The following is a 26,327-nucleotide window of genomic DNA, read 5'->3' as shown; positions in this document are numbered from 1 at the left end:
TGGGGATTGCAAATCAGAAGATAATAGATGGTTGTCAATTAAGTGAGAAAATATCAGGAGCCTTTTATGGTCATGTCTATGCCCACTCGGATTCTTGAATGTATCATCTGGGATTTTACACTGACTGTTGGGAATGTTCAACCATGCATGGAAATAGATGGTTACCATGTGTTCTGGGTGTAGTTGGTGTTACTCAGCCAGTGTGAGGCTGGGAGGACACTGAAGAGCACACCCTGCTTCTCCAGGAGGCACAATGGTTCCTAGTCACACCCATCATTAGAGTGGGGGGTTACAGGGACCTGGAGTGGTTAACAGGTAGGTGTGGCAATGGGAATAGGAGCTGAGAATGCAGACCCGCTCCTCCCAGGGAGATCAGGAGAGGAAGAGTGAGCCTTTGGTAGAAACCAGCATATTAAATAGCTTTTAAAACAAATTGTTGGTCACCAGAAGGAAAGGGGATGGGGTACATGCAAATTGGGTAAAGGGAATGGGTGGAAAATAGACAATGTATGGGGGTCATAGTAGTATATGCAGACATTGAATTATAATTCTGTACATTTGAAAGCTGTCTATATCTGTAAACCAATATTACTTCAATTTTTTTTGATTAATAGTGAAAAAGAAAGTATTTCAGAAAGAAATAAATGCTTGCAAAAGGGAGCAACAGGGAGGGCCTCCCTTGTGGCACATGTGGTTGAGCGCCAAACTGTAAGGCTGTCTGCAGCCTCTGCAGCGTGTGTTCTATCCAGGCCAGCTGTGGAGAATCCCACATGGCGTGTAGACCTCTCCTGTCTCACCTGCTTCTCCCCTCAGCAGTGTATTTTGTCGGTCTGCCTGTTCTGTTCCTCGCTCTGTCTCTGGTGAATCCTCTCACCCTCCTGCACATCTGGCCTGTACCTTGGTTCTTGTATAAATAAATAAATAAATCTTAAAAAAAATTAGGGAGATTTAGGGGAAACTGTTACTACTGAAATCCTTTTTTCCCCATTTTTTTTTAATAGAAATATACCTAAGTACCTCTCTTAACAGAAAGTATATATTTTTAATTTTAATTTTTTTTAAATTGATGATTGGGATACCCCATCAAGTATTAACACCATAGTGTACACATCACTAAATCAGTAATATTCCACTACCACAGACCATTGTACTTCCTTGCCTCTTTGTTCTTACCTCTTGCCATCCTGTCTCCATCTTGGTGTTTCAGTTCTGTAGTCAGCTTTCAAGGTTTCATTTTTATTTATTTATTTATTTTTAATTATTATTATATATATTTTTTTGGTGGGACACGAACCAGCGCTGCAGAGGCTGAGGGCAGCCTTGCAGCCCAGCTCTCAACTGCTGCGCCACCAGAGGAGGACCTATTTATTTATTTTTTAAAGATTCATTTACTTATGTGTACAAGAACTGGGGTACAGGCCAAAGGTGTGTGGGAGAGAGGATTCACCAAGGATAGAGTGGGGAACAGAACAGGCAAATCGACTGAAATACACTGCTGAGGGGAGCAACGGGAGAGTCAGGAGAGGTCTGCTGTACTGTGTGGGTAGCTCCCTGGCCAGGGATCAAACTCGTGCTGCAGTGGCTGGGACAGCTTCATAGACTGCGTCTTAACCACTTGAGCCACCAGGGAGGCCCAAGGATTCATTTTTAATCTTTTCTTTATCTGAATATTAGTTTAATTACCTTAAATCCCACATATTAGTGACACCATTCTGTATTATCTTTTTCCTTCCTATTTTACTTAGCATCTTCCTTTCTAATTTTATCCATGTTGCCACAAATGGCATGAGTTTATCTTAATTCTGGAAGTCCTTAAGAAAGAACTAATGTTTAAAAGCATTAATTAAATGAAATAATTTACCTTGAATGTTAATATCTAATTTTAAGGTTTTGAAGTTTATCTTTTAAAAGCAAAATTTCTTGAGAAATAATAGTTAACCCATGATTCTAAGTTACTATAAATTGCATTATGAAGTTAACAAACACCCTCAAGTAAAAAACTAAGACATTTCAGTGTTGATAAGTGCTAGAAAGAAGAAGAAATAGGTGATGTAGTAGAAAATGAGGAGAGGACTGGTGGGGTCCTTCAGGATATACGTCTGGGTGGTAACATTTCAGGTGAAATCTGAAGAAAAGAAGGGACTTTGTCCTGTTCTCTAGAGAACCCCTACCCATGGCCGCCAGGATTGAGAAGCACTCCTAGCATTGACATGGCAGGCACTCAATCTGTATGTGTGGGAGGGTTGGATGGGCAGTTGAGTGAACACTGATACTAAGTGGATGCTTTTTCATGGCTATTCCACACAGTCACTGACAGGGTTCAGGCTCATTTGTCACTTCAAGAGTCTGCAGTATACTCCTCATCAGATGGTGGAGAAATTGTAATCATCATGTGACTTGTGTCGGGTTTAAATTTCCCTAATAATTTCAGCATCAAAATAAAACAGCACTTGGACAATAAGCAGAATTGTGACTGTGCTGATGTGGAAGGGATAGGTACTTCAAAATCAGACTGTCCAGTTCAAATCTGTCACCTGCTTACTGCCCCTGAGCCTCCACAGGACCTCTCTCTCTCTCTCAGCAGCTGTCAGACAGCTGCAAGTTCTCACTGTCCCTAGTGCAAGTTGTGCACTATGCAAGTCATGTGCAAGTCTACAGGGGTCTTGTGCAAGCCAACAGAAAACTTCTCATTTTACAAAGAGCTTTTTACAAGTGAAAACTGGTAAATTTGGGGCTAACAGAGCTTGGTTTTAATCTGCTCATTCACCTATTTTTTTTTTTTTTTGGTAAAACAAGTTTCCTTAAACAGAAGAAAGAATTGATTACTCTTTTAGACTGAGAACCAGAAAGGATGGAGGGAGGCAGTGAGTTATCTATCAATGTAAATGAAATTCCAGGTGTCATGTAGTTTTTCATTTTTTAAGAAAATATTTATTTCCAGTTAGAGATGCTATAAACATTGGCAATACTATCAAATGTAAAGTGTATTATAGCTAAGTACACATTAAAAGGTTCAACAAATGATATCAGGATGTGGACCCATGCTCAGATAAAAGATGAATCCATCCCTGATTCCCACATGCTTATCTGACATATTGAACCCACACATTTTCAAAGACATAATTATTTTCACATTTCACAGTAAGCTAACAAAATAATTACTTTTAAACAAACTAGACATTCATTGAACCTTAATTTATATTTACTTTATTACTCTATTGCAGTTAATATCACTTAAGAATCACATTAGTAACAGAAAATTAAATTTCAATTTTTATATTTCATTTCAAGAAAACTCAAGCATGTCATACTCAAGCTTGATTGAATAACATTGAAACTGTCTCTTCACTTTTCTTAAGCTCCACTCTTCTTACTGTCTCTCCCTGCTATAGTATAGGAAAATAGTGAAAGGCCCAGGAAGATAACAGCACCAGCCAATAAGAATTAACAGTGGAATTAGCCCAAATTGTGAAATGGCTCTTTTTGTATCCCACAAAGGGAATAGCAGTCAGATCAGTTATTATAATTAATGAAAATAAAGTAACTACATACAATTATATTTGGTATCACTACAAAGAAAGCTCTTATTTTTCTCTTAAGGATAAATGACTGCCTAAGAACAGGGCATGAAGCTTCGTGGGCTCTTAGGACCAGAAGATACCTCAATATCCTACCTTGACCTTCTGGTTTCCAAATCAGCATATTGAGAACCCTGCAATGGGCTTGAATTTCCTAGGGTATCTGAGTAAAGCCAACAGAAGCTCTCCAACCCAGGGGCCCATGGATGTCAGTAGTTGAAGGCAGCAGAGTGGAGGGGTACAGAGAAAGTTGTGAGACTGAGAAACTGGAGCTGGAGGATCTGATATATCCAAAAATCAAGAAGAGTATTATTACTTTGTAGAAAAACTAGAGCCTAGAGCCTCATCTACAGAAGTCATATGATATGTCATAGAAAGGGATCTGAGGAAAAGCAGGCAGAGGCCCAGACAGGTTTGCATTTCTCTGTCCTTGAGATGGTGCCTTCAGAGACTTCAGGACAATGTTAAATGTTGGCACCGATGGAGGCCAGATTCTCTGATGGCTCAGACCTTCTCATCATAATCATAGCATCCCTGATCTATCCTTGTAGAAATCTTATGAACCAAGTCTTAGCTAAGTCTTGTACATTTTATTGTACAACATAGGAAACAAAAGTTCAGAATCATTCTTATTAAAATCACAATATATATTAGTTTTTTTTTATTGGTGCATTCTACACTCTTTTAAATTGGAAATCAAATTCCCCCAAATAGAGGGTCATTGTGCTCAAAGATAAATGCTCTGATGTTTAATAAACGGTATTTTACCTCTTTCTTTTTCCATTTGAAGAAAAAGTTACTTACCTGACACGCTCTACATTGTCTATGAAAAGGAGGCCTGTTTTCAAAGTCAAAGAAATAGTGAGATTAATTAGAAAATATAAAGAAATGAGGCATCCAGGTGAAAGACTTCTGAAAAACATGATTTGGGTATATCATATGTACTCTCCATATTGCATATGGTTCAAAGAGTTTTTTTTTTTTAATTACTTGCAAGATAAAATAATGCTCAAAAATGGCTTTATCTTTCTCTATTAAAAAATGTTTTCTTACTCATAAAAATTCTTTTAATTTCTCTTCTGAGCAATGTGAAAATATTTACCAAGCAACTGAAAGGTGCACTATGATGTACTAGGTGCAAGAAATGACATGAAACAAGAGATCAACAGAGTCCTTCAGTTCTCATCCGCAGTATTGAATTTTTAAAAAATGACTTTATGAAATCCCAAAAAAGTTGAGTACACATTTTTCTTAATTGCACATGGAAAATTCTTTTTTTTTTTTATAGAGGCATATTTTTTTTTATTTATTCATTTATTTGTTTGTTTTGTTTATACATGCACTGGGTACAGTCAGAAGCATGGGAGGGTGAGAGAATTCACCAGAGCCAGAGCGGGGAGCAGAGCAGGCAGAAGGACCGAAGTACACTGCTGAGGGGAGCAGCGGGCGGCAGGAGAGGTCTGCGCGCCATGTGGGACCCTCCTCCGGTGGCCAGGGAGCAGCCGGGGATCGAACCGGCGCCGCAGAGGCCGCGGGCAGCTTCACAACCCAGCGCTCAACTGCTGCGCCACCGGGGAGGCCCGCACATGGAAAATTCTTGAAGATAACCACATGTTGGATCACAAAACAAGTGTCAATAAATTCATAAAGATTGAAATTATATGAAGTATTGTCTCTGATGAAAATGGTGTCCAATTAGAAATCAATAGCATAAAGAAAGTGGTAAAATCCTCTAACATATGAGGAGTGAACATCATACATTTGGATGACTACTGAGGAAATCAAAAAATAAATTAAAAATATACCTAAAGACAAAGAAAGATGAAGATGAAAGCTTCATATAGTAATAAAGTCCAAATCAAGAAATAAGAAAGATCTCAAATAATTAAATCTTATACCTAAAGTAGCTAGAAAAATAAGAACAACAACAACACAATGAAGAGCCAGTAGAAGGAAGGAAGGAAAAATTATAGTGGAAATAAATGTATTAGAAATAAAAGATTTTTTCTTTTATGAAAATATTTCAAAAAAACCCCACATTTTTTTTTACAAGGAAAATGATTTAATAGTTAATTTTCAACCACAAATTGAATGAAATGTTGTAGAGATAACGTATGTGTTAAGTCACTCAGTCTTGCAGATAGAGATCAATTTTTTAAATTTTGTTTTTATTTATATATATTTTACATCATTGTTCATTTTTAAACAATGCTTGTCTTTTTTCCCGTCCCTCAGGTGTAGTTCTCGTAGAATTTCCTTCACCAATTCAACTGTGCACCATCACCACAGTCCCTAATGCTCCTCCCTCTTTCCCTCCCTCTGATCCCTTTCCCTCCTCCTCCCCTGCAGGATGTTTCTGGTTTATAATCATCTGTTTGTTTTTGTTTTGCTTTGTTGTGTTGTGTTTTGTGTTGTTATTTTCCCCCTAATGTCTTATTTGATGCCTATAAATTCCTCCTAGAAGTAAAACCATCTGATATTTTTCTTTTCCCTTCTGACTTATTTCATTGAGCATAATTCCTACTAGCTTCATCCATGTTGCTGCAAATGGCATGAATTTATCTTTTTTGATTGCCGAATAATATTCCATTGTGTATATAATGCCACATCTTTTTGATGCAGTCATCTATTTTTGGACATTTTGGTTCTAAAACTACATAAATAGTACTGCAATAAACATAGGGGTACAATTATTCTTTCAAATCAATGTTTTTGTGTTCTTTGGGTAATCCCTAGGAGTGGAATTGCTGGTTCATATGGTAGCTTCATTTTTAGTAGACTGAGGAACCTCCATCCAGTGTTCCATAGTGTTTGGACCAGTATGCACTCTCACCAGGAATGCAGGAGATTTTCTTTTTCACCACATCCTCGCCAACATTTGTTATTGCTAGATTTTTTGTTATGTGCCATTCTCACTGGTGTAAGGTGGTATCTCATTGTGGTTTTGATTTGCATTTCCCTGATTATAAGGATTGTTGAACATTTTTTTCATATGCCTGTTGGCCATTTGTATTTCCTCTTGGAGAAGTATCTTTTAAGTTCTTCTGCCCATTTCTTGACTGGATTCTTTTACTTTGTTTTTGTTGAGTCCAGTGAGTTCTTTGCATATCTTTGTGATCAGTCCCTTATCAATTGTTTGGAGTGCCAAGATTTTTTCCCAATCGTGGGGTGTCTCTTTGAAAGAACCCAAATTTTTAAATAATTTAAAAAAGGAAATAAAAAGATTGTCCAAAAGAACAATGCAACCAAAAGCTGATCTCTAAAATAAATAAATAAATAAACAAACAAACAAATAAATAAATAAAATAGACAAAGCCAAAGGTAGACTCAGAAAGAAAAAAAAAGGGGGGAGAAAACTCTAATAAATACAATCAGACATAAAAAAGGAGGTGACATCTCAGAAACACAGAGGACCAAAATAGACTATCATGAATATCTATATACCATAAATCAAGTAATCTTGAAGAAATATACAAATGCTTAGAAGCATCCAATCTTTGGAGACTAAATAAGGGAGAAATAGAAAACCTGAACAAACTGATTACATGCAAGAAATTGAAACAGTAATCAAATGTCTTCCAAGAAACAGAAGCTCAGGACCACCTAGTTTTACTAGTAAGTACTACCAGATCTTGAAAGGGGAGCTAATGCTACCTATTTTTCTCAAACTTTTCCAAAAAATACTGAGGAAGGGAGAATGCTCCCAAATGCATTGTAATAAAATCAAAATTATTTTGATACCAAATGCAGACAGAAAATCACCCAGAAATTTGAACTACAGACCAGTGTTTCTGATGAACATAGTTGCGAAAATCCTTGACAAAACCTTAGCAAACAGTGTTCAGTAGTACATTAAAAGAATCATATCAGGACTGAATAGGTTTTATTCCAGGGACACAGGGCAGTTTAACAATCACACATTGAGACTCCACCCATAACATGGTGTAATAGAGAGGCTGGAATCACTTTCCCTTGAAAACAATTATTAAAGAAGGACTTATATGTTCTCCTAGCAAAATCCAGACACTTTAAATCAGCTATACAACCCTAGGACTTCCCCAGAAAGTTCAAGAACTAAGGTTGGTGACCATTGGGGAAAAGAATAGGAGGCGATGAGGGGGAGCATGTCTGGGCTCCACACTGATAGAAACCCAGAACATAGCAAAATTCCTTAAAGGAATTTTCCTGACATCGGAGTGCCCCAGGACAAACTGGAGGCAGTGAGAGCTCAGCAGGATCTGACCTGGGAAATTGGGAACCCTGAAATTGGGGTTGCATGGCTGCTGAAAGCTTCCTCCCCAACTATCCTTTAGGGAGAGATGAAAGGACAACCAGGGCAAACCAGATCAGACTCCATTTAAAAGCCTAACATCAGAAAGAAGGACTTTTGAGAAAACTCACAAACCCTCTGGAAAGGCAAACCGAGAATGCATTTACTTCCTAGTCCTGCAGAAGTGGCCTCTGAGGCAAGGGCAGGGCAGTGACAACTATAGTGCTATTTAGGCACATGTGTCACCACTACTCACACAGTACCACTTTTGAGCCAAGTGCAAACTACTGGAGAGTGTCTGGTGATCCTGACAATTTCCTTGACATTGGGAGGCCCAAAGTTCATAGATGAAGACCCTCCAAAGACAGGAACAAGAGGGAGGTGGGGAGGCAAATGACAACAACCTAAGCACATAGTACAGCTTGCTGTGAAACAAAACAGGAGGTAGAGGTGATTAACATCAATCCTTAAACCAAGATTGAGTATAAAAACCCTAATCCACCTCTTACCACTACCACACACTAAAGTAAGGTAAGAAGTGTACAAAAACATAAATCACCACTGCCCCAGACACATACACACTCACAAACAGCTACAAATAGATAGTATACATGCCTAGAAAGCAAGGGACATCTCAACACAAGATGGAAAAACAAAATGAGGATAGAAGTTCTGGGACAAATATAAAGGAAAGAGAAATAGAGAAACTAACTGAAAACAATTGCAAAATAACAATATTAAAATGTTAAATGAGGTACTAGAACTCAAAGGCAGACAGTTAGACACAAGATGTCAGAAAGGAGACCCAGGAACACAGAGTTTTTCACTAAAGATATTGAACATATAAAAAGATCACAAAAAGGGATTATGAATGAAATTCAGACAAAGTTGGTGCTTTAAATAGAATCAAAACAGCAGAATAAAGAATTTTAGCTGTAGAAGACTGGAACAAATTACACATATGGGAGAAAAGAAAGCTTCAAGATCAAGGAAAAATGAAGAAACTGTGAATAATATCAGACTCAATCAGAAGAATGATTGGACTCCCTGAAGGGTATGAAAAAAGATATAGTAGGACAAACCCTATTCAAAAATGATAAATGAGAACTTCCCAAGCCTAAGGAACAAATTAAATATGGAAGTGCAGAAAGCAGAGAGAACACATAAATTCTTAGATGCAAAAAGATCTATAACAAGACACATCATTGTAAAATTATGAAAAGTCAAAGATGAAGAAAAAATTTTGCAGGAAGCAAAGAAAAAATAATAACTTTACAAGGGCTCTCAAGTTAAGATTTCCTCAGATTTCAGTCCAGACAATCTCCAGACAAGAAAAGAATGTAAAGAAATAGTCCCAATCCTAAAAAACAAGAACTATCATCTAAGAATTCTCTATCCTGCAAAATTATCAATTAAATATGAAGGTGAAATAAAGGTTTTCTCAGGCAAGCAGAAACTAATGGAGTTTGCCGCCACCAAACCTGTTCTTCAAGTAACACTAAAAGTAGTCTTTCTACAAGAAAAGGAAAACTGAAGCACAAACTCCTTGGCAAAATGACAAGAGCAATATAACACCAGTACCAAGAACGAGAATGCTATGAGTTAACAACACCAAATTCTAAGGGGGAAGAAGAGATGTTTAGAAGTAGTAGAGGTAAATATCAGAGCACAGACATCATCTCATATAGGATCTAAAACATAGCAATTCAAAAAAAACCCCATGGTATCCACTAACCCAAATCTAGAATAACATCTGCTGATGAAGAAGCAAAGAAATTGATAGGAATAACAAGGAAAACCATCCAAAAGGAGTAGAGACAAACAATGGGAAAAAGAAACCACAGAAAAATAAAACAATCAAAACCCTAAACCAAAATTACTGAAAATAAATAATTTATCTCACTAATCACCCTAAATGTGAACAGTTTGAACTCACCAATAAAAGACTTAGGCTAATGATGTGGGTGAAAATAGAATCTATGTATTCCCATTATTTTGGAGGATTTTAATCATAAAAGGATGTTGCATCTTATCAAAGGCATTTTCAGCATCTGTTGAGATAATCATGTGATTTTTTCCTTCCTTTTAGTTTATCTGATGGGTGACATTTATTGCATTGCGTTTGTTGAACCAGCCTTGCATTCCCCAGGATGAAGCTTACTTGATCATGATGAACAATTCTCTTGAGGTGTTGCTGTATTCAACTTTGGTGTGAATTTTTGCATCACAATTGATCGGAGATATTGTTTTATAATTTTCCCTTTTTACTATCTTTAATCTTGGGATTAGGGTAATGTAGGCCTCATAGATTGTATTGGGGAGATTTATTCCCTTTGACTTTTTGATAGGTATTAGGTCCTTATAGGTTTAGTAGAAATCACCAGTGAAGTCACCTGGTCCTGGACTTTTTATTGGGAGGCTTTTTATTGCTTCAATTTCAGCTGTTGTGATTAAATTGTTTAAATTCTCTGTTTATTCCTGGTTCAATCTTGGAAGTCTAAGAATTTGTCAATTTCTTCTAAATTGTCCAATTTGTTTGCATAGATACCTTTAACATATGTTCTTATGATCTTGTGTATTTCTGCAATATTTGTTGTAATTTCACCTCTTTCACTTCTCATTCTACTAATTTGTTTTTTCTTCTTTGCAAGTATAGCCAGTGGCTTGATAATTTGTTTATTTGAAGGACCAACTTAGTTCACTGATATTTTGGATTATCTTTTTGCTTTCTATTTCATTTATTTATGCTCTAATTTTTATTATTTCTTTTTTTACTGATTTTTGGTTGCTTTTGTTGTTGGTTTTTTTTTTTCCCTGTAGTTTCTTCAACTGCAGAGTTAAATTGTTAAATTGAGTTCTTTCTTATGGGCCTTATTGCTATGAATTTCCCATGTAGTATTGCTTTTAAAGAATCTCATGGGTTCTGGTAGCTTGTCTCTCCATTTTCATTAGTCTCTAGATTTTTTTTTTTAATCTATTCTTGATTTCTTTGTTGACCCAAGAGTTGTTCAGAAGTTCTTTGTTTCATTTCTACATATTTTGGGTTATTTCAGGATTCCTTTTGCAGTTAATATCTAGCTTTTAGCATTGTGGTCTGTGAAGATGCTTGATATAATTTCTATTTTCTTACATTTGCTGAGAGTTGTGTTTTGTCCTAGTATATAATCAATTCTTGGAAATATTCTATGTGCACTGGAGAAGAAAGTGTATTCATTGCTTTTAGGATAGAAAACTCTGTAAATACCCAGTAAGTACATCTGATCTAATACTTTATTTAAGACCTTTATTTCTTTGTTAATTTTCTTTTTGGATTATCTATCCTTTGTGTCAGTGGTTAAAGTCCACAACGATATATTAATGAGAATTATGTCTTCTTGGTTTGCTGTTCCCTTTATCATTATATAGTATCAATATTTGTCTCTGATTACTTTTTTCCTGTTTTTTTATTTTATTAAGGATTTTTAATTTTTTTTATTTTATACATTTTTTATATCATTTTTCAGTTTTGCACAATGTATGCATTTTCATCTTGGTTATAGTCCCCACACAATTCCCACCCCCGTTGTTTTGATCCTACTCCCTGAAAGGTCCATGGAGGAGGCCAGAATGCAAAAACCCACCAGGTAGCCCACCTGGGAACAGGAATGAGGAAGCCTGCCTAGAAGATTCAGATAATGAACCTTCCCCCTCCCTACAAATCTTTTCTCAAAGAAACTGCCCCTCCCCCCAAACTTTTTCCTGCTGTAGGAACCCAGCTTCCCACCTGACATCTCCTCACCCTATAAAAGCCTGCCTCCCCCTGGCAACGTGCATGGCTTCACTGATCCCCATCTTGGGTCCATGAGGTCCTCCAGGGGCATAATAAATTTTCCCTGCCTTTGAGAAATTTAGCCTGGCTCTCCTTTTCTTTACCTCGCGGAACCTTTCACTCCCTCCTCCCCCCACCAAAGTTTGTCTCTGCTTTATAGTCGCTTGTTGATTTTTGGTTTAAAGTCTAGCTCATTAGATGTGAGAATAGCAGTTCTAGATTTACTTTCTTAGTTATTAGCAGGTATCACCTTATCCCAGCCTGTTATTTTTAGTTTGCTTTTGTCCTTCAGTTTTTTTTTTTTTTTTAAAGATTTTTATTTATTTATACAAGCACTGGGTACAGTCAGAAGCGCGGGAGGGTGAGAGAACTCACCAGAGCTAGAGCAGGGAGCAGAATAGGCAGAACAACCGAAGTACACTGCTGAGGGGAGCAGCGGGTGGCAGGAGAGGTCTGCCCGCCATGTGGGACCCTCGCCAGGCAGCCGGGGATCGAACCGCCACTGTAGAGGCTGCTCGCACCTTTGCAACCCAGCGCTCAACCGCTGCTCCACCGGGAGGCCCCTTTGTCTTTCAGTTTTAAAAGTGTCTTTTTTTATGCAAAGATTGATGGCTGGAATTTTTTTCACCCACATTGTTAGCCTATGACTTTTATTGATGAGTTCAAACTATTCACATTTAGGGTGATTATTGATATGAATAGCTTATTTTCAGTTTTGGTTTTGGGTTTTGATTGTTTTATTTTTCTTTTGTTTCTTTTCCCCACTGTTTTCCATTTATGACTAACCTACAACCAATAGCATACTCAATGGTGAAAAGCTGGAAGTATTTCCACTTAAAAGAGGAAAAAGACAGGGATGTCCACTATCACCACTGATAGACTATGTTATTCAACATAGTCTTGGAAGTCCTAACTGAAGCAATTAGACAAGAAAAATGACTTAAAAAGAATTCAACTTGTAAAGAAAAAGTGAAACTGTCACTATTTGCAAATGACCTCCTAATATACTTGGAGAAGCCACAGATTCTATAAAAAATTACTTAGAAATAAAAAATGAATACAGTAAGGTGCAGGATACATATTAATACACCAAAACCAGTGGTCTTTCTATATAAGAAAAAAGGCAATGTACAACCCCAACAGAGAGGGAAACAGAAACAAAAAAAAGTGGAACTACATCAAACTTAAAAGCTTATGTTCCTCAAAAGAACCCATCACAAAAACAAAAGGGAAATATACAGTGTAATTCAGCACATCAACAAAGGGAAATATAAAATTCTTATGATCATATTGCTGGACTCAACATTCATGTATGATAAAAGCACTCAAACAATGGGGATAGAAAGAACATAATACAGACCATATATGAAAAACCCACAGCTGATATCACATTCAGTGATGTGAATGGAAACTTGCCCTCTAAGGTACATGACGAGGATGTCTATTTTCATCACCACTATTCAACATAATATTAAAAGTTCCTGCTAGGGAAATTATATGCAAGTGAAAGATATAAAAGGAACCAAATTGGAGAAGAAGTAAAACTATTACTATTTGCAGATGAAATGATGATATGTATAGAAAACCCTGAGGAATCTACTGAAAAAACTAATTCAAACAATACATCAGTACAGTAATGTGGCAGGTTACAAAGTCAATCTACAAAATCTGTTGCATTCATATATGCAAACAATGAAAAAGAGGAATAAATCAAGAAAATAATCCCATTTATTGTTATATGTATAAAAAAACCAAATACCTAGAAATACACTTGACAGAGTTATACAATGAAAACTATGACACTGATGAAAGAAACAACATACAAAGAAATGAAAAGATATTCTCTGCTCATGGACTGGAATAATCAACCTTGTTAAAATGGCTTAGTATACCCAAAGCAATATATAGATTCACTGCAATCCCTATCAAAACGTCAACAATATTCTTCAGAGAAATACAACCAACTCACTGAAATTTATAGGAAACCACAAAAATGCCAAATAGTCAAAATAATCATGACAAAAATGAAGATGAATGGAGGTATTAAGCTCCCAGACTTCATTCAAACTATTATACAGTAATAGTAAAACAATCTGGTATTTGAGTAAAAATAGAATGGAATGAAATTGAGAGGCCAGAAATAAGCACACACATAAACAGTTGATCTATGACAAATCAGCCAAGAACACACTTTAGAGAAAGGAAAGGTGTTGGAAAAACCGGATAACACACGCTAAAGAATGAAACTAGACCACTACACTGTCTTAGAACACACACAAAAATTAACTCATATTGCATGAATGTAGTACCAGAAACCATAAAATACATAGAAGAAACATAGTTAATGCACCTTGAACATTGGTTTCAGTTATGTATTTGGGATCTAGACTCCCACAGCAGTGGGAAACAACAAATAAACAAATGAAACTACATCAAACTAAAAAGTTCTGCAGCAAAAGAAACTATCATTAAAACAACTAGACATCATGTCAAATGGGAAAAAATATTTGCACACCACACATCTGACAAGGGGCTACTATCCAAGATCTACAAAGAACTTACACAACTCAACAAAAATAAAACAAGGGCTTCCCGTGGTGGTGCAGCTGCAACTGGTTAGATCCCTGGCCACTGGTGAGGGTCCCACATGGCGTGACAGACCTCTCCTGCCACGCCTGCTGCTCCCCTCAGCAGTGTATTTCGTCAGTCTGTCTGTTCTGTTCCCTGCTCTGGCTCTGGTGAATTCTCTCACCCTCCAGCACTTCTGACTGTACCCAGTGCTTGTATAAAGAAATAAATAAATTAAAAACAAACAAACAAAAAACACAAAAGTAAAACAAATAATCCAAACAAAACAAAACTGTGATGTACAGATGGCCAATAGGCAGATAAAGAAATTATCATCATTACTTATCAGAGAAATGAAAATTAAAATCACAATGACATACCACCTCACTTCTGTATGAATGGCCCATGTTAAAAAACAAAAACAAAAAGTACATTGTCATTGAGGTTCTGTTGGTGGGAACGTAGACTAGTCCAGCCCCTTTGGAAAACAATATGGAGGTTTCTCAAAATATTAAAAATAGATCTACCAGAAAATCCAGAAATATGAGTTTGAATTATCTAACTGAAGAATGTAAAACATTAATTTGAAGGGATATGTGTTAATTGAAGCAATATTTATAATAACCAAGTTGTGGGAACAATCTTAGTGCCCAGAGACAAGTGAGTGGATTAAGATTAACAGAACATATACACAATGAAATACTACTCGGCTATCAAAACAGATGAACTTGCCATTTGTGACACCACATATAGATAAAACTGGAAGGGCTAGAACTATAAGGGATTATGCTAAGTGAAATACTTAAGAAGGAATAAGACAAATACCAGATGATTCACCATATGTGGAATAAAGAGAAATCATACAAAAGAACAACAAAACCAAATTACATCAAATCTAGAAATCTTACACTGTAGGACTGAGGCTACCAGAGAGGGAGTGTGGGGTAGGAACCGTGTGAAAGGGGCCAGTGGTCTATGGTAGAGGACTCTGAGCTATGAGTGCCTTGGTGGTGACTGTGGTGTGGTAACATACTTATGAAGAGGTGTGAACATATAACTCTGAATAATATACTGTGTTGTATACCAATGATACCTCAATAAAAAAAATAAAAAATTATTAAAATACACACACACACACACACACACACACACTTTAGCTGCTTGAATAGGAAAAATTGACTTTGTTAGGGCAGGTAGTTTGGGAGAGGGTTCTTCACTAATTTGCTGTGTGTTTCCTTGGACAGAAAACCCTTCCTTGACTAAGGATATTCTGTGTGCTGCTCTGAGTTGCAGACATGGTGGAATAAGAAGTCTCCTTTTATCTGCTCTACAAGGGGTCAACTTGGTGTATGACAACTACCAGGTATGTCATCGTTGATATTTCAGCGATTTCATGTTCATTACAACTGGCCTGTGTAAGGCTTCTTAGCTTGTTGCTTTGTCTTTAAAACCAAACCGTGTTCTGCATAGTTCCTTTGGAAGTCAGGTCTCCCAGTGGTGTGCCAGGGTTGACTCACAGACTTCTAAGAAATGATTGTTATTTTTTCAGGAAATTTGTCAGCTGTTTTTGAACAGAGATTGTGAATAAAATTACACAGATGTCATAAAATATACTTGGCTAAAAACAAAGGTACTAAGTGTTCATGATTCATCAGTTCTGAATGTTTTTTTAGTTTGCTTTACTAATATCTATCCTCTTGAGATTATCTCTGTTTTATGTATGTGATGGAAATGTCATGTAGTTGTGGTATGCTGTGTCTCTTCCAAATTTTATGTTCAGTTTAATAATGCTCATAGCTTAAAATAAGGTGCGGTGGGAACATTTATACCATGGAAATTGATGAATGTGGAAAATAAGATTTTTTTCCCCCAGAGAGCCAATTTTATTTTTTATTATTTTTTAAAGATTTATTTATTTATACAAGTACAGGGTACAGTCAGAAGCGTGGGAGGGTGAGAGAATTCACCAGAGACAGAGCGGGGAGCAAAACAGGCAGAAGGACCGAAGTACATTGCAGAGGGGAGCAGTGGGCGCGGCAGGAGAGATCTGTGCACCATGTGGGACCTTCTGCGCACCATGTGGGACCCTCTCTGGTAGCCAGGGATCGAACTGGCGCTGCAGAGACTGCAGGCAGCTTCACAGTCCAGCGCTCAACCGCTGTGCCACCAGGGGAGACCTGCAAGCCAATTTTAAACATTTTCCAGCCCATGACTGGTTCTAACTAATTGAACACACTGGCAAGAACTGGTGGTTGAATGGGAACCATCATGGAAATTTCCTTTTATTAATGTGGACAAATACCCACTTGAGTCTTATACAGGGTCTCCAGCTAAAGCTAGACCAAGAATGAAACTTTTATCTGGGGCCTGTTCCCTTTCCCTGCATAAAGACCACTGGGCCATAACCAGCCCAGTCTGCTGGGGGAGCTTGGGCAGTGGTGATGACTTTTCAACGGTGGAGTAAAAACCTGTTCTTCTGATTTGGTTCTGAGTATTAATTATTGCTTTTGCTGTACCTCACCTGTTCTGTTCTTTGCCACAAGAACAGAGAAAGGTCATGCTAGCCTCACACTGCCTGATGAGGGTGTAGGAGGCCTAATCTCTGTGAGGTAGGGGGAGGTGGCAAGAGCTATGGATCTTTAAGGAGTAGAGTGTGTGAATGGGAACTTAGTAAGGTCTGCAGAGATAATAGTATGTTGATTAATTTTACCACCAAATTCTTACTTCTGGGTTGTGCAGATCTTTGTCAGGTATTAAATGTGGGCAAATGAAAAAAGAGACAATTTGTGAATGTTGAGTAAAACAAGCAAAAAATTGTAACTTTTAAAACAGCAGACTCAAAGTCTGTATTTATAGTTCAGATTATAATATAATTTTCAACAGTTCTGACTGGTAATGTTCGGGTCAGTTTGATAAGGGCCACAAGTTCCTGTCCCTGACAACAAAAATAGAATTGTGCTTATCTCAGGATGCAAGACTCTAGGAATGACTCTGTGGTTCAAGGTCTTCAAGAGTGTGAGATTTTAGAAACATAAATCTTTTCCAGGCTGTAGGGTGTGAAGTGTCCTGTGTCTGACAGAAGGAGGTATATGGCATGATGGCATTTTATCCATATCTAAATAAATGTTCTAACATATAGTTGTTTGGATACCAACATGAAATTACACTGGAAGTGAAATTCTCAGCTTTGAAATCTATATAATGTGAGTTTGGGGGTGTTAACTCCTTCCCTTTTTTCACACATTATTCTAATAGTAGAAACTAGCAATATGGAGATAAATTATATTTAAAATTATATTTAAAATTTGATAATATGTGCTTAATGAGACTTACCTTTCTGAGATAAACTGAAATGGAGAATGTGACAGGAACTCCAAGTTGAATCTGGGGCTTCCTAACTCCTCCCCAGATCTAGACCTTTGGACCCACCTGTGGGTAGTATCTCATTGCAAAACAAACTGAGTCTACTTACCTGATTAGTTCCTGGAGGAGCACAACCCTATTGTGGCTGGAGAAAGAGCCTGACATGCACTGACTTTCCAACTGATAGTTTCATCCTTTCCTCAAAGCACAGCCCAGTAGGAAGCAGCTTCAACCTTTCATCTTCAACCTTCTTCCCTGTACGGAACTGAATGTGCCTGTGATGGGGGAAATGTGGGTTTCCTTTGAGTGCCCTTGCTAAGGAGAGGGGACAGCACTTCATTTTTTATTCCGTATGTCCTTATTTGTCAAAATTATGATGTTACTTTTAAGAATAACATCTGTAGCAGGAATTTTATGAATGCCCTGAACTAAATGTAATTTGCATGCAGTTCCTAGTTATGAACTAGGAGTTCTTTTCTTTGGGGAATGCTTCTCAGGCAGAGCCCCAACGTACCCATATTTATTCAACTTACATTCTCTAAAGTGATCTGTACCTACAGTTCTTGCACAGATGTGTCTGTGCTCCTGTGTGCTGGTGAGAATGAAGTCTATGGAGGAAGACAAATGTAGCAACTTTAAAGTGTTCAGTGGGATGACTGGAGACAGTTTAGAGAGCTCCGGGCTTGAGAATGAGGGCAGAGAGTAAAAGGCAAGAGGCTTCTATAAGCAATATTGTAAATGACACATGACGCAGACTGGAGACTGGGATGCACCTGCACATCTAACAGCCTTGCAGCTGAACTGTCTGTGTTCACCACTGTCCTTTTCCTTCCTCTTTTCTATAGTTAAATTTAGCAATGACTGGGGTCTGCATGCCTGTTTTCAGACCTTAAAGAGACAGTTATTGAGGGGGCAGTCAGAGAGGCTGTGTCTTACAGGGGTTCAGACCTTAAATGACAGAGTAGGGGTGGAAAGGAAAGAAGCCTTGTGTGAGGGACTCCTGTTAGAGTAGAACAGGAAAAGCCTGGAGGAGTTAACCATTCCCATGTCCCCTTTCCTGACATCAACAAGACTTCAGTCAATGGCCTGTGCCCTTCATGTGACTGAATCCTTGCTCCTCTCTCTTTTTCTACCTGTGGCATCCATGGGGATATCACTCCCTCCTGTACCACTGTGCACTTGACTTCCGAGAGCTTTTTTCCATATCATGGCTATTATAAATAGTGCTGCAATCAACACAGGAGTGCAATTTTTCCTTCAAATTAATGTTTTTGGGTTCTTCAGTTAAATACATAGGAGTGGAATTGCTGGGTCACATGGCAGATCCATTTGTAATCTTTTGAGAAAACTCCATACTGCTTTCTATAGGGTTAGACCAGTTCACATTCCCGCCAGTAATGTAGGAGGGTTCATTTTTCTCCATATCCTTACCAACATGTGTTTCTAGTCTCTTTGATAGAAAGAAAATTATTAATTATAATTAATATTATAATTAATATAAGAATTATAATTCTCTTTGAGAATTGCCGGGGACCAGCCTCCGGCAAAATGTCGTGTCAGGGGTTCCTGAAAGGATGAGACGGCCTCGGCGACCTGTAAGGGGCTGAAACTTAAGGGCTGAAGGGAAGGGGATGAGGTAGTGAGGAGACACTGACACTTGATGAGGTGCTAGTATCTTCTGCCGAGAGACTCAGCAGGTCTTTATTTTTCATTTTTAGTAAGCAGAAAAAAAAATACATTGTCATGTGTAAAGCAGAAACAATTAGTGTATTTTATTCCCGTGGACTACTGGCTCCTATGGGTCCCAGCTAGACGGTAGCCTTCAAGGTTAATAGATAAAAAACCAGACCTAACACTAAAACTTATTTTTTCAGCTAGACAATTATCTAAGACAGTGAATAGCCACCACTGCATCCCTATCAGCTAAAGCCTAAGCATCAAAAGACTATTCTATTCACATGGCCTTCAGTCAGAGACCAGCTGCTACTCAGCTATCAGAACTTTTTCCACCTACAAACTTCTTAACACAGTTAACTTCATTTAAAAACTTTCCTAAGAAACTTCTAAATAAAAAGGAAACTTCTAAAAAAACAAAAGAAGGATTTACTATAATTGTATGCTGGATTGCTTGTCACATATATACAATAAATTGTCTCCCATTGTTAATTGGGCCGAATTGTGTAGTAACTAATTTCTAAACAGGTAATTTTCCGTGCCAATTGCTTGCAGTCTGCTGATACATATAATTTATAGCCTAATGTATTTTTTGGGAAATTTTGTCTCTCTTTATGACCAAGAACAAAAAATGAAGGAATGTTAGATCTTCAGCCCCACGGTGTGAGGCACAAGGAATCTTCAGCCCCACAGTGTGAGGCCCTTTACCTTCACTGCTTGCCAGTGTCTTATCTGGCTGGGGCATCAAGGCCTCGTGCAGCAGAGAATTATTCCCATTCTCACAGGGAATAATTGGGGTCTCACTGTGGTTTTGATTTGCATTTCCCTTACTGTAAGAATGAACATTTTTTTTTTTCATGTGCCAGATGGCTATCTGTATATCTTCTTTGGAGAATTGCCTATTTAACTCTTCTGCCTATTTTTTGATTTGTGAATTTGATATCTCTAGATTTGCAGGAGATTTTTGATCTTTGATCAGCAAAGGATTGCTTTAGTGTGCAAATATTTTGTCCCATTCCGTAGGGTTTTTTTGTTGTTTTAGTTTTCTTTTGCTGTGCAGAAGTCTATTAGATTTAGTCACAATTATTTATATATTCTTTTGTTTTTCTTGCTGCTGGAGATGAATACACAAAGACATATCTGAAGCCTATATCAGAAAGTGCCATGTCTATGCTTTCTTCTATCTATTCTATGGTTTCAGGTATTACAAAAATTTTTTTTATCCATTTTGAATTGATTTTTGTGTGCTGTGAAGTAGGGTCTAGTTTCATTCTTTTGCATGTCACAGTCCAGTTTTCCCAACACCACTTACTGAAGAGGTTTTCCTTGCTCCAGTGTATATCCTTGGCTCCTTTGTCATAGCTTAGTTGACCATATATTTGTAAGTTTATTTACATGCTATCAACTCTTTTTTTTTTAAAGATTTATTTATTTATGCATACAAGATCTGCGGTAGAGGCCAGAGATGCGGGGGGTGAGTGGATTCACCAGAGACACAGAGACAGAGTGGGGAATAGAATAGGCAGATTGACCGAAGTACACTGCTGAGGGGAGAAGCGGGAAAGTCGGGAGAGGTCTACTGCACCATGTGGGTTGTTCCCTGGCTGGCTGGGGATAGAACTCATGCTGCAGAGGCTGCAGATTGCTTAACCCCTTGTGCCACCAAAGAGGCCCCAATATATTATCAATTCTATTCCATTAGTCTGTATGTCTTTTTGTTCTGGTACTATGCTGCTTTAATTATTATAGCTATGTAACATACTGGTAGTGTGATACTATTATTATTCTTTTTTGGTCAGGATTGCTTTGGATATATGGAACCTATTATGAATTTCACTAATGTTTTTTCTATTTCTTTGAAGCAAGCTACTGAAATTTTGACAGGCATTGCATTGAATCTCTATATTGCTTTTGGCAACATGGTTATTTTGATAACATTGATTTTTCTAGTACATGAGAAGAGAATATTTTTCTATTTCTTTGTGTCTTCTTTTAACAATATCTTATAGTTTTCTCTGTATAGGTCCTTCAATTATTTTGCTAGGTATACGCTTAGTAATTTTTTTTTGGGTGTAATTGTGAATGGGATATTTGTTTTTTTAATGTCTTCTTCTTTCTCACTATTTACATATAGGAGGGCAGCTGATTTTTGTGTATGGATTTTATACCCTGCCATTTTGATGAACTGATTTATAGTTTCAGCTATATTTAAAGTGGGATCTATAGAGTTCTCTATGTACATTATCATGTCATTGGTATGTACTGATAGCCTTACTTTTTCTTCTCCAGTATGATTCATTTTATATTTTTCTATTGTTGAATTGCTCTAGCTAGGACTTCCAATACTATTTTGAATAGTAGTGGTGAGTTGAGTATGGACATCTTTATCTTGTACCAGATCTTAGTGGAAATGTTTTCACTTTTTCACCATTGAAAATGATATAAGCTGTGGGATTGTCATATAAGGCCTTTATTTTGTTGAACGCTGTTCCTTGTAGCCCCAGTTTTTTTCAGAGTTCTCATCATAAATTGATGTTGTATCTTATCAAATGCTTTCTCAACATCTATTGATATAATTATATATGGTTTTCATTTTTCTTTTTATTGATGTGTGGAATTACATTGATTGATTTTTGGATATTGATCCACTTTGGTGTCCCTGGTATAAATCCCACTTGGTAATGATGTAAATTCCTGTCAATGAATTAATTGTTAGATTTGTTTTGTTAAGATTTCAATGAGGAATTTTGCATCTGTGTTCATTAAGGAGATTGGCCTGTAGTTGTTTGTGTGTGTGTGTGTGTTATTGCATTTTAGTTTTGTTATTAGTCTAATGTAGGCTTCATAAAGTGTGTTCCTTTTTTCTCATATTTTTGAAAGAGTTTGAGGAGGATGTTTATTAATTCATCTTTGAAGGACTGGTGGAACTCACTTGTGAAGCCATCTGGTCCTGAACTTTTGTTTCTTGGGAGACTTTTGATTACCTTTTCAATATCCTTGCTGTGATGGGTCTATTCAATTTTTCTATTTGTTTCCTATAAGCTTTAGATGATTCTATAATTCTAAAAGTTTGTCCATGCAATCTAGATTATTGAAGTTGTTTTTATATAAATGTTCTATAGCAATCTCTTATTCTCCTCTGGATTTCTGTATTATCTATTGTAACTTTTCCTACATTTCTGATCATATGTTTGAGATTTCTTCCTTATTTTTTCAGTTAGCTGAGCTTGAGATTTATTTATTTTGTGTATTTTTTTAAGAACCAATTTTTGGTATCATTAATTTTTTTGTATTATCTTTTTAATTTTTCATTAAGTTCTGCTTAAGCATTTATAATTTCCTTTCTTCTACTGGCCTTTAGTTTTGTTTTTCTTTTTCTAGTTTTTTTTTTTTTAAGGTGAGAGAAATGGTTATTTGTGTGAGCTCTTTCTTGTTGTCTGATGTGGCCCTGAATTATTATTATTTGATGCTCTTGCCAAGTCCCATATGTTCTCGCAAGTTGTGTCCTCATTGTTATATGTTATGTGGCATTTTTGATATCTGTGATTTCCTCAGTAATTCAGTCATCTTTCAGTAGTGTGTATTTCAGTCTCCACATAGTAGAGATTTTCCCTTCTTTCTTTTTGTTGTTGATATCTAGTTTGATACCTTTATAGTCAGAGAAGATACTTGGTATGATTTCAATCTTCTTGAATTTCTTGATACTTGTCTTGTAACCTACATTGTGGTCAGTAATGGAGATTGTTCCATGTGCATTTGGGATAAATATATTTTAGGTTTGTGGCATTGCTGTGTTGTGTGTGTGTGTATACATACGTGTGTTTTACATATTCGGCCCATGTGGTCTAATTTTTCTTTTAAGGCTGTTGTATCCCTATTTATTTTATGTCACATTGATCTGTACAGTAGTAAAAGCATTATATTGAAGTCCCCAGCCATATATGTTTTTTTTCCCCTAATGTTTGTTTTCAGAGTTCATAGTAATTGCCTGATATATCTTGGTGCTTCTTCATTTGATGACTATAAATTGATGATTGTTATGCCTTCTGATGTACTACTATTCCCCTAATAATTATGTAGTGTCCATCACTGTCTCTTGTTTCTTTTTTTAACTTGAAATTTATTTTATCTGATATAAATATTGCTATTCCTGCCTTCCTTTGTGTCCCAATTGCTTATCGGATTGTTTTAAAACTCTTTATTCTAAGTCCAGGTTTATCTTTGGAGCTTAGATTCTGTTTCCCAATCCAATTAGATATGCTGAGCCTTTTAATTATTGAATTTAGTCCATTTACATTTGGAATGATTATTTAGGAAAGTCTGCTGCTGTCTTTTTGTCATTAATTTTGTGACTATTTATTTGTTCAGATCTTTGTGTATGTCCTCGCTTTGGTTTAGATAAAAGGACTACTCTTAATATTTAATGTGGGGTGGGGGGGCTCTAAGGTTTGCAAATTCCTTCAGTTTCTGTTTGTCCAGGGAGGTCTTCATTTATCCCTCAGATATGAAGAGCTTTGAAGGATAGAGTATTTGTGGCTGACAGTTTTTATCTTTAATTATTTTGATCACATTATTCCATTCTCTCCTTGCCTATAGTGTTTCCTCAGAGAAGTCAAATGTTAGCCTGATTGGGGCTCATTTATGCATTAGCTGCTTCTTCCAACTCATCACATTAAATGTTCTATGTCTTGTGTGCTTGGTATTTCATAGTATTTCAAGATAATATATATCTTGGTATTAGTATTATTTTATTAAGTGAACCCAGGTCCTTTTAGACCCTTGATTTTGCATCTTTATTTCTTTCTTCAGGTGTGGGAAGTTCTCCTTTACTATTTTTTTAAATAAAGTCACTGTTCCTTTCTCTCTATCATACCCCTCTGGAATGCTCACTATTTGTATATATTGTCTTTCCTCACAGAATCAGAGTGTTTCTTATTTTTAATTTTCCTTTCTCTACTGAGATTCTTTGTGCATTCACATCTTCTGAATCACTGATTCTACTTCTGTAGTTATCTCCAGAATTTATGATTTCCTCTAATGATCTTTTTGTATCTTGCACCTCTACTGTTTTCTTCTTTAAAGCTTCAATTTAGATCTTCTCTTTGTTGATTTTATTTCTCAGGGCAGTCATTCATTTTTTTTTTTTAATTACCATTTCTTTGAATTTATTTTTTTTTCAATGTAATTTTGAATTCTGTATCTGATACAGATAATTCTGTATCTTCTGAACAGCTCTTTCACGTCTTTGTGGTTGAATTCTGGAGATTTTTTCTCTCTCTGTGGTATAGTATCCCCCTAAGGTTGTAGATTGCTGTTTGTTGTGCTTTTTCCTGTCTCCATTATTTGCTTTCTGACAATTGTTGATGTTGATGACTTGTAAAGCCTCTGTTAGATGTTATGTGAAACTCTTCAGTGTTCAACCTGTTGAAGTCTGTGTTTGTCTCTGCTGTCCAAAGGATAACCAATCCTGCTGCTATCTACAGGACTGTCTCTCAGACATGTAGTCCTGTGTTTCACTGCTTCAGGACCCACAGCCAATAGATCTTAGCCCCTGTCATTGATTCTCTGGCTAGCAGTTGGTCTCCCATTGCTGGTAGCTGGAAGTTGGGAGGAGCCTAGGTCTAAGTCAAGAGATTGGTTGCCAGCTGCTGGAATCTGGTGTTTGGGATTTCCCTACAGATACCTGGTGCAAGGATCAGCTTGGATCCAGTTTACCATGCTGGTTGCTTGTGGCTGTACTCCTGTATCTGGTAACAGGAAGCTAGAAGGTAACAGGGACCTGACTTTCACCACCAGTGGCTAGAAGCCAAAAGTTGCTCAAGTCTTGCTCATGTAGCTAAGGATGAATGTAGGGCTCTTATGTCACAATGGCTGTTGGAGGAGGAAAGGTACAGCTCCTGTGGTCAAAGCATTGTGACTCTGATGGCCAGAGGCTGGGTTGGGCTCCCTATGAGCTGGCAATGACCTCTGGGGGAAAAGCGTTGCTGCTCTGATCTCTAGGGTATGACTGGTTTCTCTGAGCTCTGATAATCACCTTTGGGGGTGTCCCTGCTTCAGCTGTTGGTGGGTGGCAGAGAGAGTTAGAGGCTAAGGACCAAGGTCACTTGGTTGGCAACTGGAGGCTTAGATCCCACAGTTGGTGACCAGATTGAATGTGGCCTGAACTTATTCTTGCCACTGTTGACTGATTTCCAGCCTCTCCTGGTTAGGGGTTGGTTGCCAGCTGCAGCTGTCTGGCAGTTGGTTCTCCAGTGTGGCTGATGGCCAAGTTAGGGCTCTCCTCCTATGGATTCTGCCCCCACAGCACTCTGCAGCACTCTCTTATCTTGGAAGATCACTAGCCTCTTTCTATACCACTGGAGCCAAGAGAACGCAGAGAAGGTACACTCTGGTTCCATCTTGCCTGGATTGATTTAAATTTTAGATTACCTATATGAATCACTTAATTTTACATTTAAATGTGCATTATTTTCAATGTTTAAATACTCTAATTTTATTTTTGTAAATTATTGATCTTCTATAAAACTTGTTAGTGTATATAAGATGCTGATAAGACATCTATAGAATCTTAGACCCAGGACCTCAGCCAGGGTTTTATTTCCACTGTTAAGCTCTTCAATGTCCTGGGAACCCCTCTATCTGCAGACAGAGGACTGGAAACTTCCAGGTTACTTGATAGACCTTCAACTAAGGGTGGACCCCACAGTTATCCATTTTATATATGGGTAGCCTCTTATAATTTCTTTTCAACCTTTGTTTTGTGTCTGGGAATTTTAAAAAGCCTCAGTTTTCCAAACAAGGAGTGAAATCTAGGAGGCCATAGCCATGGCACAAGGTACTGTTAGTCTCTACCAACTTTGGAGAACATGTCATCTTGCCTGGCCAGTCAGTAGTAGAGCTAGGGGTAAAATACCACTCCGCTGTTTCCCAGATAAGGCAAACTACTCTGCAATGCACTGAAATGATCAGATTGTATATTACCAATCTTCAAAGCTCTGTTTGCTGAGTTAATAAAAAAATACATGCTTGTAATGCTCAGTGAGGGCATGCATATGTCTGGAAACCA

General features: G+C 37.3%; 1 protein-coding gene across 1 annotated transcript in view; it reads left to right on the top strand.

Moving 5' to 3' along the window:
- The window catches only part of ABCA13 (ATP binding cassette subfamily A member 13), a gene marked incomplete at its 5' end in the record, with an annotated part of 529,302 nt that overhangs the window by 108,910 nt on the left and 394,065 nt on the right, over positions 1-26,327 (top strand). The window contains one exon of the mRNA XM_084247732.1: positions 15,469-15,587. Coding sequence (XP_084103858.1) covers positions 15,469-15,587 — 119 coding nt within the window. The remainder of the gene's footprint in view (positions 1-15,468; positions 15,588-26,327) is intronic.

Source organism: Talpa europaea, assembly GCF_964194135.1.
Source record: "Talpa europaea genome assembly, chromosome: 11".
Lineage (NCBI taxonomy): Eukaryota > Metazoa > Chordata > Mammalia > Eulipotyphla > Talpidae > Talpa > Talpa europaea.
Note: the sequence above shows the minus strand (reverse complement) of the source record. Positions and strands in the feature narration are given on the sequence as shown.